The following is a 15646-nucleotide window of genomic DNA, read 5'->3' on the forward strand; positions in this document are numbered from 1 at the left end:
GCATACACTAAATAATCAACTGTAGATACCCTATCATGTATAGCATATACTGGACAATTTACAGCAGATACTGAATCATTTACAGCACATAATGAATCATTCATAGCAGATACTGAACAGTTTCTAGCAGATACTAAACCATTTACTGTGGCTAGTGACTCATTTTCAATTTTACAACTGGACCATGTATAGCAGACACTGGACCATATATATATATATATATATATAGTAGATGTCCTGTACATATGCACTATTGACAATAAAACTGCTTAACTTGACTTGACTTGACTAGATACTTTATAATTTATAGTTGATACTGTTGCTAGCAGGTACTGAACCATTTAAAGCAGATACCGAAGCATTTATAGAAGATACTAAATCATTAAAAGCAGTTCCTAAAAAATGTATAGGAGATACTGAATCAGGTAAAGCAGATTATGAATCATTTATAGCAGACACTGAATCATTTATAATAGATAATGAATAATTTATAGCAGATTATGAGTCATTTATAGCAGACACTAAATCATTTATAGCAGATAATGAATCATTTATAGCAGATAATGAGTCATTTATAGCAGATAATGAGTCATTTATAGCAGACACTAAATAATTTATAGCAGATAATGAATCATTTATAGCAGATAATGAATCATTTATAGCAGATAATGAATAATTTATAGCAGATAATGAGTCATTTATAGCAGATAATGAGTCATTTATAGCAGACACTAAATCATTTTAGCAGCGTTCCAAAGGGTTCTATTTTGGAGCCTATGAAAATTATGTTATGAGTTATGAAAGTGAGAAAGTGTGAGGGTCTAAGGGGAAAACAGGGGTGTCTAAAATTTTGAACATAACAAAAAAAGACCAACATATTATAAACAGATGTTTTTGTATTGCTGCACACTGTAAATTACCACTGTGTGAAAAATGTGCCACTGTGTGTAAATTGTTTTTTTGTAAATTTGTGTGTAAATTTGTGTTTACTGAACAGTGTATGGTCAGAATGTGTATGTGTGTGTGTGTGTGTGTGTACCTGTATATAATGCCCTTGCTGTGCAGGAAGATAAGAGCAGATGAGATCTCGGCCGTGTAGAACCTTGCTCTGTTTTCTTCAAACTTTCTGGATTTCTGAATGTGGAACATTAAATCCCCCCCGTTCACAAACTCCATCACAAAGAACAAACGCTCCTACAAAACAGAGAGAGAGAGAGAGAGAGAGTGAGAGAGAGAGAGAGAGAGAGTGAGAGAGAGAGAGAGCATTTAACATTAGGAGTCTCCACACACTCAGGTAACTCACCCCTTCCCACACCTCCACTCCATCCCCATCCCATAGTCTAACCCCACCCCATCCCATAGCCACAGCCCTCCCAACCTCATAGCTCCACCACACCCAATACCATAGCCACACTCCATCCAACCCCATCTCATCCCATAGCCCTTACAAAGTACGACCCAAACTAGTGGTGGGCGATATGGCTAAAATAATATCACTTATATTTCATGGTATTTTCGTGATAACGATATTCTTGGTGATATAACAAAACAGTGAATTAGAACAAATATTTTAAGAATACACTACTGCAACCAAATAAAAATTAAATGTTACTTTTGCATACGATAAGATATGGCACAATTGTATCAGATTTGTAACAGAAGTCAATGATACACAATGTCATGAAACTAATAACGCACTCCATATATCTCCATATATCCAGGATTCAAGTAAAATAAATGATACTGGACAGATATATGGCAATTTAAAAGAGTAGGATTTTTTTTTTGCTAAAAGTAGTACCCTGATGTGATAATTAGGGGTGGGTATAAGGCTATAACAGGCTATAATATAATTCACAATATTCAAAAATGTTGAATGTTGTATGATATGATATGGCACATATATGTATGATATGATATGGTACACACCTAACACAAACCCATTCAGCACACCCCACAACCCACCCAAACCTATAGCTCCAGCACAAACCCAACCCCATAGCCCTACCTAAGCCCATCCCACAGCACCCCACCACACCAGACTTCAAAACCCAACACACCCCATGATGGCCTTACTTCACATTATTTAATAGAAGCCCCCCCAATAGTGCCAACCAATACTAATATTGACTGTATCTATGTACTACATGCTTAAAACCATAAATCCACTGTGTGTGTGTGTGTGTGTGTGAGTGTAGATTAATGGGGCTGTCTTAGACAAGTGAGAATGAAATGAAACACACCAGCTCATAAATTTCATTTTTCATTACAGGAACATGCAGTGTTTACACCTACACACTCACACGTACACATATACACACATACACACACATGCTCAAACAGGGGACAGACCTTGAGCATTGCATGTAAATATAATTCTCATATGTATATATAATTCTCACATACGTGATCACACACACACTGGATGGCAGGCAGTACACACACCACAAACTCATATACACTCAACATTTACTCAACTGGGTCCCCAGTTAGTTTACACAGTACTGTTCACAATAGACACATTGAAATTGAAACTGTAGGCCAATGTTGACATCTGATATTATTTAGAAATTTAGAAACAATCTGAAAACTATAGTAATTAGGCACAGCTAAAACATTTCCCACTTTATATTGTCGCCATTTTCTTCTCACTGCATTTTTCCCCACCCATCTCCTATCACTAGTGATTCCACAACACAAGGAGGGTGAAGACTAGCACATGCCTCCTCTGATACTTTAGAAGTCAGCTGCGCCTCTTTTCAAACTGCTGCTGCAAGAATTGCAGAATTGTAGAACAGCATCACGGCGCACTCGGTTCTCATACATCAGCTCACAGACGCCTCGTACTTATCGACATCACCCTTTGGAGGGATGAGTGGAAGAGCACCATCTACCCACCCAGAAAGAGCAAGAATAATTGTGCTCTCTCAGGGCTCCGGCAGCTGATTGCAAGCTGCATGACCGGGATTCGAACCAGCGATATCCCGATCATAGTGCCAGCTCTTTAGACCGCTCAACTTTGCAAAATTGCATCATGTTAGTGTGCAGATTTGCATTGACCTTGAGCTTGAATTAGAGAACACACATACACGCACACACAAACACACACACAAACAAACACATGCACACACACAAGCAAACACACACACACACACAGACTGAAATAGAGTTGTAATGAATCAGTATATGAGGATTAGAGAGGAATTTAAAGGGTTTAAACTGCCCCCTACTGGCCCATCAGCTGCACTTTAGCACAATAACTCAGTACACAATCACATAAAGTAAAACAGCGTAACATAAAGGAGAATAAAACTGCACCAGTCTTAATGTTTATACTGACTTCAGACTTGATATAACACAGTGCATCAACACCAGCAGGTGATGAGACATGTTTCTCCAAACCAGAGACTGTAAAAAAAGATGGACGCTGTGTCGCCGTTCCCCTTCATTCAATGAAAATGAAGCCAAAATCTTCCGCCATGTTGGCGATTCTGACACCCGAGTCTGCGCAGTAGAGACCAGAGGAGGGAGAAAGACTGTGGAGAGACAGCCTACTCATTTAAATAACTCCGCCCCTGAGGGCTGCAGAGCGGTCACAGGCTGCAGAGCGGGGCGGAGCGGAGCTGACGTTCTGTTATTCGTCCCGCCCATAACCAGCCCTTTTACAATAACCACACCTTTTTTGAATAGAGCTGAATAACATTTTAAAAAACAGGTTCTGTGGGGATATAAAAATGTGACGATATAAGCAGAGGTTACATTAGCTGTTGCATTTAAATAAAGGAGGTAGAATTACAGTATATTAGAAAAAAACGTGATTGAAAGTTGTCTGTTTTGCCATTGAAACCTATGGGGATGGGTGGAGTTACACAGCTTTCTGAAACCGAACAGCAGGGGGCGCCCGACCTGTGGTGGCTTCACTTTTGAGAGACGATGCTCTGTCCAGCTATACACAGGCTGTATTCGGAATGGCATACTACTATACTGCGTACTGCATACTGCACTAGTATGTACTGCATACTACACACTGCCCAGTATGTAGTATTCGGTACTGCAACACTTTTGATTGTAGTACCCTACATGGCCCCATGACACACCAGTCAGTCCTCTGTGCTCCGAATTCCTCACAGTGAGTTGTAAACAGAAACAACCCAAGAAAGTTCCAGTTATATTTAAATACGTTTTCCTATTTATTTTAGTAGATTACTATTTTCATCTATGTAAGTACCATCAAGAAGAAAACATTTAAACAAACTCTTATTCATATTTACACAATCTCAACAATAAAAGAAATGAGACACGTTGCACAAGTGAAACAATTTTATTAATTTGTATTCAAATCATTCCCTTATTTAAAACAAAAATATGTAGTAAAACTGAGGGAATTATTTATTAAATCAAAAGAACGATTTTTTAAACAAAGGTAATTATTTATTAAATTAACAGAACGATTTATTGGAATTATTTATTAAATAAAGAGAACGATTTATTAAAACTGAGGGAATTATTTATTAAATCAACAGAACAATTTTTTAAACAAAGGTAATTATTTATTAAATTAACAGAACGATTTATTGGAATTATTTATTAAATAAAGAGAACGATTTATTAAAACTGAGGGAATTATTTATTAAATCAACAGAACAATTTTTTAAACAAAGGTAATTATTTATTAAATTAACAGAACGATTTATTGGAATTATTTATTAAATAAAGAGAACGATTTTTTAAACAAAGGTAATTATTTATTAAATTAACAGAACGATTTATTGGAATTATTTATTAAATAAAGAGAACGATTTATTAAAACAGAGGGAATTATTTATTAAAGTAACAGAGTAATTTATTAAAACTGATGGACTTATTTATTAATATAACAATCATTTATTAAAACTGAGGGAATTATGTATTAAAATATCAGAATAATTTATTAAAACTGAGGAAATTATTTATTAAAATATCAGAATAATTTATTAAAACTGAGGTAATTATTTATTAAAATAACAGAATAATTTATTAAAACTGAGGACATTATTTATTAAAATAACAGAATAATTTATTAAAACTGTATGTTGCTGCACACTGCGGAGGGTCCCGGCCGCGGAGAGCGTTCGGCGCGGCAGCGGAGGGTCCCGGCTGCGGCGGAGAGCGCTCGGCCGCGGAGAGCGTTCTGCGCGGCAGCGGAGGGTCCCGGCTGCGGCGGAGAGCGCTCGGCCGCGGAGAGCGTTCGGCGCGGCAGCGGAGGGTCCCGGTGTTCTGTCGAATTTTCCTACCTTGTCGAACCGTGCTGCCCCAATGTATATTTAACTGTAAAAATACAAAAGAAGCACTATTTTAGGGCATGTACCCAGTGATATTCCAGTAGATGTACGTTATTAGATTTGGATTGCATAATTCATTGTACCATGGCAAAGTTATAGTAAATATAGCTCATTACAAACTGCTTTTGTATTTATTTATGATAATAAGTGTAATTTTTTGTTTCCCTTTACACGTTTGTGCAATGACAGTTCGTCCAGGTTGTTTAATACACATAAACCCCCCTAAACCAGATTAATTATACATAAAAAACGAGAAATAATTAAATAGTGTAGGTCGGCGCATGCGCAGTAACTTTGGGAAGCATGTATCGATGGGTAGGAGAATTCGACAGAACACCGGCCGCGGAGAGCGCTCGGCGCGGCAGCGGAGGGTCCCGGCCGCGGAGAGCGCGCGGCCGCGGCAGCGGAGGGGCTCGACAGCGGTGAGCCGATACTTTCCAAAATAATTCCCTTAATTTAAAAATATATATATTTCCATAATTTCAAAATCTCTCGCACTCGCCACCATCTTGTTTTTTTCTGAAGCGAGCTGGAGGAGCCAGCCGCAATGCATGTTGGGATGCAGTACACCACGAAGACAGCTCTCCATGCACACTGCGAAATCGGAGCGGAGTAGTACACCATCCGGGTACCTGTAGTGCACTACAGATTCTCAGTTTGGTCGCATACTGCGTACTGCATACTGGCTTTAGGCAGATTTAGTATGCGAGTAGTATGTAGTATGCCATTTCGAATACAGCCACAGTCTATGCTCCAAACCATCACTGATTGTAGAAACTTCACACTAGACCTCGAGCAGTTTGGACTGTGTGTCTCTCCACTGTTCCTCCAGACTCTGATCCCTTGATTTCCAAAAAAAATGTAAAATTTACTGATGATCAGTGATGGTTTGGAAAGACATGTCATCTGCTGGTGTTGATCCACTGTGTTTTATTAAGTTTAAAGTCAGTGCAGTTTTTTCCCCACAAAATCTTACAGCACTGAACTGAATTACTGAAATAAAGTAACTTTTCAAAAATATTCTATTTTTTTGAGATGCACTAGTATACACAAATATAAAAAAAAAGCATGTGGGTCAATCTAATAGACCCCATTGCTCTGCTTCCTCTGGACACCATATATCACAAAATACAGAACAGGCCACAAAGTCTCATCTGAATCAAGGGTGGTTATTTACACTATTAGGAACAGTAGGTGAGCTGGATTTAGGTCAAGGCATTGTAGAGAACAAACGTTTTTATTTAACTACCTAATTCTATATGTGTCCCTTAATTGTCTTTATATCTTTAATTTTAATCTACATATAATGTAGAAAAAACACTGAATGAGAAGTTTCTAAACTTTTGACTGGTACTACACTGATACTGTGTGCATTACCGGGTTCTGGAAGCAGCAGTAGAGCTGTGTGAGGTATGGATGAGAGCCAGCGAGTGAGAGAACTCGTTTTTCCGTCATTGTGCATTCAACATCATCGTCCTGCAGAATGATGTCCTTCTTCAACACCTTTATGGCGAACACCTGATCAGAGTTATTCAGACGAGCCAGCATTACCTACACACACACACACACACACGTAAACCAGTTATGAACACAGAACAGTGTTTTGTACTTAACTCATTTACAATAATAACCAGGGATTTTAATCCCCCTCTGTCTACAACAAAATAAAACTTTTTTTTTACTTTTTACTTTTTTTGGTTATATCTTTGAACAATTTTTATTCAATAAGCCTTACTCATGAAAGCTTTGTTAAAGTGACAGTCCGTATTATTTTGTTTCAAAACTAAAAGCAGAAGCATTTCTGAGTGGAGAAGGGACAGAATACTGTGTTTAATGCTATCAGTGTGACTTTATGTACCGCGTCACATGTACAGCCTCTGAAAGAGGATCCGGCTCAGCTTTACTGCGAGCACACTCTCACCACTATTCGACTCTTTGGCTCATTTTCTGCGCTACAACTGTACACTCTTGCCGCTTATAAACTCTTTGGCTCATTTTCTGGAATGCTGTGTTTTTTTACACCCTGTCATTATCAGCACCTTATGCCAAAATGAAGGTGGCTTGTCCAAATGTGCTTTAGCTTTAGCATACCTCAAGCGACTCTGTTTGTGGCGTGTGCTCAGAAAAGGCTTCTTCTGCATTACTCTCCCATACAGCCTCTCCTTGTGTAAGTGCTCTGAATAGTGACTAGCTGAACGATGCACAGTGACTCCATCTGCACCAAGATGATGTTGAAGATCTTTAGAGCTCTGGAGGTCTGTGGGTTGACCATGACTGTTCTCACCATCCTTCTCCTCTGATTATCTGAGATTTTTCTTGTTCTGCCACTTCAGGTCTTAACTAGAACTGTGCCTGTGGTCTTCCATTTCCTCACTCTGTTCCTCAAAGTGGAAACTAACAGCTGAAATCTCTGAGATTTGAGGTTTTTATATGCTTTCTCTAAACCAGGATGTTGAACAATCTTTGTTTTCAGGTCATTTGAGAGTTGTTTTGAGGCTCCCATGTTGCCGCTCTTCAGAAAAGATGCAAAGAGAGGAGAAAAACTTGCAACTGGGCACTTTAACACTTTCTCAAAATTGGATTCACTTGTGTATGTAGGTCAAGGGTCAATGAGCTTACCAAACTAATTTTGTGTTCCAATAATTAGTGATAGCGATACTTAAATCAATAAAACACATAAATACACCTGCCTAATTGTGTTTAAAGAATTATTGCACACTTACTTTAAATCCTATTAATTTAATTTCACTTCTCAAATATCACTGTGTTTGTCTGCTATATGATATATTTAACTGAAAATGCTGATCCAAACAACCAATGATTTATAAAGGAAAATCTTGAAAATGATCAGGGGTGCCCAAACTTTTTCATACCATCATATATAGTGCGGCATTATTAGGCTGTTTATGCTGTCTAAAATTCATGGGATGATATGGCTCATTTAAGGCTCCTGATCTGTCATCAATTACCCACTGTCATATTCCAGTATCTAAGGAACCAAACATGGTCCAGATGGCAGCGTGCAGTAGTGTGGCGGCTTCTCATGTGCCTAGTGATTACCCTGTTCTGAGTAATTTTAGCTGGACCATAGACTGTGTATAGCTGGACAGAGCATCATCTCTCAAAAGTGAAGCCACCACAGGTCGGGGGCCCCCTGCTGTTCGGTTGCAGAAAGCTGTGTAACCCCACCCATTCCCATAGGTTTCAATGGAAAATTAGACAACTTTCAATCACATTTTTTCCCAATATACTGTAATTCTATCTCCATTATTTAAATGCAACAGCTAGTGTAACCTCTGCTTATATTGTCAAATTTGTATATCCACACATAATTCGTTTTTTAAATGTTATTCAGCTCTATTTAAAAAGGTGTGGTTATTGTAAAAGGGCTGGGTTACACCTAGCGGGGTGGGACCAATCACTGAATGGGTGGGACCATAGACTGTGTGAGCTCTGTGGAGGCAGCCATCAGCCCTCAGGGGCAGGGTTATTTAAATGAGTGGGCTGTCTCTCCACAGTCTTTCTCCCTCCTCTGGTCTCTACTGCGCAGACTCGGGTTTCAGGATCGCCAACATGGTGGAAGATTTTGGCTTCATTTTCATTGAATGAATGAAAACGGTGACACAGCGTCCATCTTTTTTACAGTCTCTGAGCTGGACCAAACTTTCTAGGATAAAAAGTTTATTTTATACTTGATTCTATTTTATTTAATTTTACTGTGGGATTACTGTGGGTTTTGTTCCACCTCATGTACCACATGTGATGTGAATGAAAATGAAGTCTTCTCGAATCTTTAAATCCTTGATAAAATAGGAATAGAGCAGGATCAGGTGGACTCCGTTCTAAGAGCTGCTCTAAATTCTTGTGTAGACATAAAGTAAATGGATCTCAAAAGTCTAAAGTTTAAAAAAACAGCCACTAAACCTGTATCACCTCTAACGATGCTAAGCTTCTCTCTGCAGAGCTCTGTCTGATGCATCCAGCAGCAGCACTAGAGCAGTCACTTCCTCTGGTGCCAATTACAGACGTTAACCGACCACAATGACCACATAAGTAACAAATAAACATTAAGCAACCATTTGTTCTGTTCAGCTTACTGGAAGTACTGGCTCTGAATGACTGTATCAGGAAGACTTCATGGCTATAGAAGGAAAAATGAATATTGTATGGCTGTTAGATGTAATTCCGCTAATTAAAAAAAAAATATTACATTAAAAGCGTGAATTACCGCGCACTGAGTTTTCTAATTAAATAAAAGATTACTCGAGGCACAGAAAATTAATCGATCAATTTTTTAAATTACTCTACTAAGTAATCGTTTCACGCCTACATTAAAGTATACTTGAATTAATGTAATTAAAGCTGAACACTTTACAATTTATAAAAACAAAACATACCTTGCCGAAGCTGCCCTTGCCAAGAACCTGCAAGAAGGTGAAGTGCTCCATCCCCAGAGACCGACCCGGCTCTTTATCAGTAGCCTCACACTCTCTCTTCAAGCTCATCCCGCGGGACTGTGCTTCCAGAGCTGCTGGAGACTATACACACACACACACACACACACACACACACAAATAAATGTTTTTATATACATATATTTTATTTCCATCACCTCTATGGTAGGTTTCTGATTAAATGAGATTTAACTAGTATAGCAACACATTCTGGGACTTGTACAAAATAAGTCATGAAACACACTTACCATGAAAAAACTCACTGTTATATTACAAAAAAGTCTTTAGGAGTAAATACATTAAAATTTAGTGACATATTACGCTAATTATCTTCAAGAAACTCCTGAAGACAGAGCTCTTCAAAGAGCACTTACTCTCTTAACACCTCTAACTAACTAACAACTTCTAACCTCATTTCCTTCTTCCCCTCCTTCACTTCTCTATCCCATTATTTCCCTTCGACCTCCTTTAGGCCCTGTCTAAAGATGGTTTTACCTTTAACTTCTATTACTTTTGTACTTGACTATTGTAAGTCGCTTTGGACAAAAGCGTCTGCCAAATGTAATGTAATGTAATTTAATGTAATGTAATTAGCTATAAATTTACACTGCTGAGATTAATCTGGAAGGGATTCGTTTCTCAGGGGGACGTCTGTGAAAAATATTTCACACTTCTACTCTGGCGTAAATTTTTTGGCTTTCTGGGTCACATGACATCGTGTTTAGTCGCTTGTGTTTACGTGGATCGCCATGGAAACGTACGCCCAAAGTGTAATTACGGTGCGCGGCAGTGGACAAACAGCGAGACGAAACTCATCCACACAGGAATAAAATTACTGGACGACCACAGAGTTTAGCGAAAAAAGTAGATAATTCAGCCTGTAATTTTCTCAGAGGACGTCTGAGAAATACACACACATGGTCGTTCTGGATGGGAAAAAAATCACAGAGGACCCCCCCATATAAGAAAATTACCCCAGGACCTGTATACCTTTTTTAATGTAATTTTAAGAGAGAGAGAGAGAGAGAGAGAGAGAGAGAGAGATTGTGTGTGTGTGTGTGTGTGGGTTTACCAGTGAGTTGCGTTTGGACATCCCCCCGGGCTGTAGGCCCATTTCTGCCAGTTTATTGGCCAGTTCCACGTTGTTCACTCCACAGTTCGGCGCTACATTCCCCTTACAGCGTATGTGCACATTCATCTTACAGACTGCAGAGAGACACAGGCACAGAGAGGTCAACACACACACACACACACACACACACAAAACCCACAAAAGCTCACAAACATAATGTGTATTTTATTATAGCCTGCTTTAGCAACCCACATGCAATAGCACAGTCAGATAACATGGTCAGAAAAGGAGCTGATACAACTCATTAGAAATTCAATTAAGTTTGTTGTAAGCTTTCTGTTTATTGTTTCTTCAGTTTTCTGTTTATTTTAAAGAACAGGCAAATAAATGTCTGCATAATTAACAGCCTGAAACGTTTAATTACTAATAAATTATTGTTATTTACTGAATTATTAATTCTGCAACTTTATGGCAATTGTAGCATTAACATAGCAACCAACAGGGACACCATTACATCATCTGGCAACACCATAGCAAGCCCAAAATAATGAATAACATTTCTGTTAATTAATGCTTGAATTAATGTACAGTCATGTCGAACTAAACTTCTGCCATCTTTTTAATGTGAACACATCACTCATCTCTACGCAGAACCAATAAATCTATTTAAAAATCTGTTTACCAACCCAAACCAAATTGGACAGAATCTGGAGAATCTGTGTGTGTGTGTGTGTGTTTGTATATACTCACTCTTGCAGTGCAGTCCCTGTTTCACAATTCCCCACAGTAGTGACCCACAGTGGTCACAGAAAGTAGGAACTTTATAGTTGTGGATGTTGAACTTGTGTGGGATGTTTATACTGAAGCCCTGATTGGTCGTCTGCAAAGAGATCAAACAACAACATTAACTGACCTGAAAAACAGTGTTTTGTACTGTTCAACTAGTGGCTGAAATCAGGAATTCTCCAGCAGTTCTCTGTCTTTCCAGCAGAGGGAGCTATTTCACTATATTTTCAGTGGGGATTACAGCCACTGAAAGTGGTAGTGAAAATATGATGCAGTGTTTTTGTAACGTCAGACATATAACAGCAGTTCATCATTGCTGCTTTTTCATTTTTCATTCTTCACTGTTTGACAATGTAAATCTGACAGCAGAAATTCATATTGTTTTATAATTCATTTCAATAATCGCAAGTGAGGTTGGAACACTCTGTGAAATGTAATTAAATGTAAGTATTATTTAGAACTTGAGGGCAGCAACACATCTCAAATAAGTTGGGACAAGGTCACCTCTACCATTGTGCATCATTCTCTCTTCTTCTTCATTCTCCTTTTCAGCTTTACTCAGCTGTATATTCCCCATCACGAGAGATGCCACAACACAAGGAGGGCAAAGCCTCCTCCGTTACACGTGAAGTAAGCCACCACCTCTTTTTAAACTGCTGCTGATGCAGCATTGCTGAGAAGCACCTCACTTCAGCTCACAGATGCCTTGTGCTGATCGACATCACCCTAGGAGTGATGAGGGGAAAGAGAAAGAGCGCCATCTACTGTACCCTCCCAGAGAGAGAGAGCAAAGCCAATTGCGCTCTCTCAGGGCTCTGGCCGCTGATGGCAAGCTGCATGACCGGGATTCGAACCAGCGATCTCCCAATCATAGTGGCATCGCTTTAGATTGCTGGACCACTACCTTTATACATCACCCCGGCTCTGTACGTTTTTGGTGAGAATGTGTAATTGCACAGAGAAAGCTGCAAAGTACCTTTAAAACATGAGTTGTGGTGTTGTCTTTTCAGAATGAATGAATCTGCTGATTTTAGCGAGGATTTTAGCGAGAACTGCATTTCTTTAATCTAAACAGATCTTTTTTTTTTGTTCTAATTCATTTTTTTTTTTTTTTGCTTTAATAATGAAGAATGAGTTTTTGCCATTCTGATATCTCCATGTCTGCATGTTAGCTCTTGTTTTAGCACCATTAGCAGCACTGGACCAACCAGAAACCCTGTTTTTAAAAAGAATATATGTGGCTTTGTAGGAATTGAAGCAGAAGCACATTAATGCCATTTATTCATATTAAATATTTTGTTCTTACGGACTGCAGCTTTAAGAGGGGTATTCATTATATAAAACTCATAATTTCTTTAGTAATTCTAGGTATTGGTAGATGTAAACTCACTGTTTATAGTTTACAGGCTGTGTGTGTGTGTGTGTGTGTGTGTGTGTGTTACCTGTTCTTTGGCAGGCTTCTTCATGCGTGGACACTCTGTCACAACCAGCTGATGGCATCTTTTGTGGACAACACAGGTACACACTAAGACACACACAAAAACACACACACACACACACCATAGTATACATTATTACGCTTAACTTTAATGAGAATAAATCTATGAGAACACAAAATCCAGATAAAGGACCTTAAACACAGGGGGGCACTGGCTGATTTCTTATGTACACACTCACACATGTACACACACTCACACATGTACACACACTCACACATGTACACACACTCACACATGTACACACACACACACACTCTGAGTGGTGGCTTTCTGATCAGAAGAGCATGAGTGTTAATCTACGCCCCCGCACTCTCTGAATGCTGCTGTGGGAGAAGTAACGTGATGACTCTGAGACCCCCGCTGGCAGATAAACGGGGGCAAATGACTCACAAACAAACAAGCAAACAAACAAACAAACTAACTAACTAAATAAATGAAAAGATGCATTTAAATAAACCCTATTGTACAAAGTGCACTATAAGCAGAATACACACACTGACAAAACACTCACTCACATTTACACAAGTGGTTTGGTTTCCTGTGTGAAAATGACAGAGTTGACCATGCGGAGAAAAAAAAAACGAAAGACAGACAGCCAACAAGAGAGAAAGAGAGAAAGAAAAAACAGTGAGAGAGAAAGAAAGACAGTGAGCATAAGAAAGAGCAAGAGACAGAAAGAAAGTAAGAGAGTGATAAGAAGTTTAAGATAGAGAGAGAGAGCAAGAGGGAGAGAGAGATCTGTGGCAGGACTGAGGACTGAACCTGTGACAGAGTCAGCGCTGAGGCAGCTGCACTACTCGTGACCCTCAGTATAATAATGCTTCAGTACAGTTACTCAGGACTCAAATAATGACTCACCCTGACACTGGTACCCCTGCTTTCCAAACACACCCCTAAAAACACAGAAGAGAGGAATATAAACCACACATAGTACCAGTACACAAAGGGAACCAAATCCCTTTTTAACTAGAAGTCAACAAGCATATTTTCTGAAGAAAATGCAGAATGGAAGGAACTAGGAATGAACAATCAATAAAAAGATGAGTGTGGGTTAGTATGGCTGTGGATTAGAGATTGGGGTCATACCCTGGAGGAGTAAATGGGAGGTAAATGAGGCCTGCATGCTCCATTCACACTTAATGGATATTTAAAAATCTGATTTAAGTGACGTTTATACAAATAAAGTGCATCTGATTAAATAGGTGTATACAAGCCAGAATTTAACAATCAAAATGAACAATCTTAAACCTTAGGCCCAATCCCATTTCATCCCTTAGCCCTACCCCTTACCCCTGCCCCTCTGTTTTGCACGTGCACACCGAGGGGTAGGGCTTTCCTGATTCTTGTTTGCCCTTCAAACAGAGCTTTTCCAGATGCATACTTCAAACCAAGGGGTATGAGGATCACTGGTAAGAAACCCAGAAATGTAAATATTTTCCCTGTTAAAAGTGACGATTAGCGCTATATTACCACAGTTTAACGTGTAGTTTCAATGTTGTATGGCCAAATTTTTCATAACAAGCTTAAAAAAGATTGCTAGTAGTTTGTCTCAGTAGCTAGCTAGCTAACTTTCCCGTTCCACCTTAAATGGTGCAACAGCCATTAGCTAACCAGAGCTAATTTCAGCTCACCATCACAGAGAAATTAAGAAATGGACAATATTAATTAATTTCTGAACCATCTCCCCCCTTTCTGAAGACATAAAAAGCCCTAAAATTAGCTCATTAGCAGCTATGTCACCTGACTTTAGCGCTCCTGATGACGTAGCCAGTGCTTAAAGGGTTGACCCAATTCTAAGGGTGTTCCAGGTGAAAAGGTTATACTCGAAAACAAGGGGTAGGGGTAAGTGGCAGGGAGGAAATGGGATTGGGCCTTAATCTTTAACAAAACATAATGCATTCATCCTTAAACTCTAACTACTAACTAAATGTAGAATGCAAAACTCATAAACCTTAAAAGCTAACCCCTTGAACCCCAACCTATATTCCTAAAATAATAATAATGATACGTAATATTTGTAACACTAAATCCTAATCCCTTGAACCCTAACCTCTAAGCCTTAAACCCTATGCCTGTATCAACTAACCCTACAACCCGAACCAGTAACCTTAAAACCGTAAAACCTTACAACCTAACCTAAACCTACAACCTTAACTCATTAACCTTAAACATGGTTCTTGCACCATTTGCACCATAAAAGTCAAATTTAATGCTTTTTTTTTTACACCATTTTAAGACCTCAATAAATATCATTTAAGACCCAAAATTATAGTCATAATTTATTTGGCAGAAAATAATGTATTGTATTGGAAAACGAAACTTATTGTTTACCATTTATTATCATTTGTTAGTAAGGAGTTAGTTCCCTCCCCGGTAATGCTAGTTCTCCGCTAACATTAGTTCTCTCCCCAGTAAAATTAGCTAGCTTTCCGCTAACCTTAGTTCTCTCCTCTACAACATTAGCTAGCTTTCCGCTAACCTTAGTTCTCTCCTCTACAACATTAGCTAGCTTTC

At 38.8% G+C, this 15646-nt stretch overlaps 1 protein-coding gene across 1 annotated transcript in view; it reads right to left on the reverse strand.

The window, feature by feature from the left end:
* Positions 1–15646, reverse strand: part of prkcha (protein kinase C, eta, a) — a 61947-nt gene that overhangs the window by 12228 nt on the left and 34073 nt on the right. Inside the window, exons 4-10 of the mRNA XM_022685063.2 lie at positions 13991–14025; positions 13076–13158; positions 11598–11727; positions 10848–10981; positions 9719–9859; positions 6699–6872; positions 1040–1194 (exon numbers count right to left, since the gene is read on the reverse strand). Coding sequence (XP_022540784.2) covers positions 1040–1194; positions 6699–6872; positions 9719–9859; positions 10848–10981; positions 11598–11727; positions 13076–13158; positions 13991–14025 — 852 coding nt within the window. The remainder of the gene's footprint in view (positions 1–1039; positions 1195–6698; positions 6873–9718; positions 9860–10847; positions 10982–11597; positions 11728–13075; positions 13159–13990; positions 14026–15646) is intronic.

The sequence above is a fragment of the Astyanax mexicanus genome, chromosome 7 (assembly GCF_023375975.1).
Source record: "Astyanax mexicanus isolate ESR-SI-001 chromosome 7, AstMex3_surface, whole genome shotgun sequence".
Taxonomy (NCBI): domain Eukaryota; kingdom Metazoa; phylum Chordata; class Actinopteri; order Characiformes; family Acestrorhamphidae; genus Astyanax; species Astyanax mexicanus.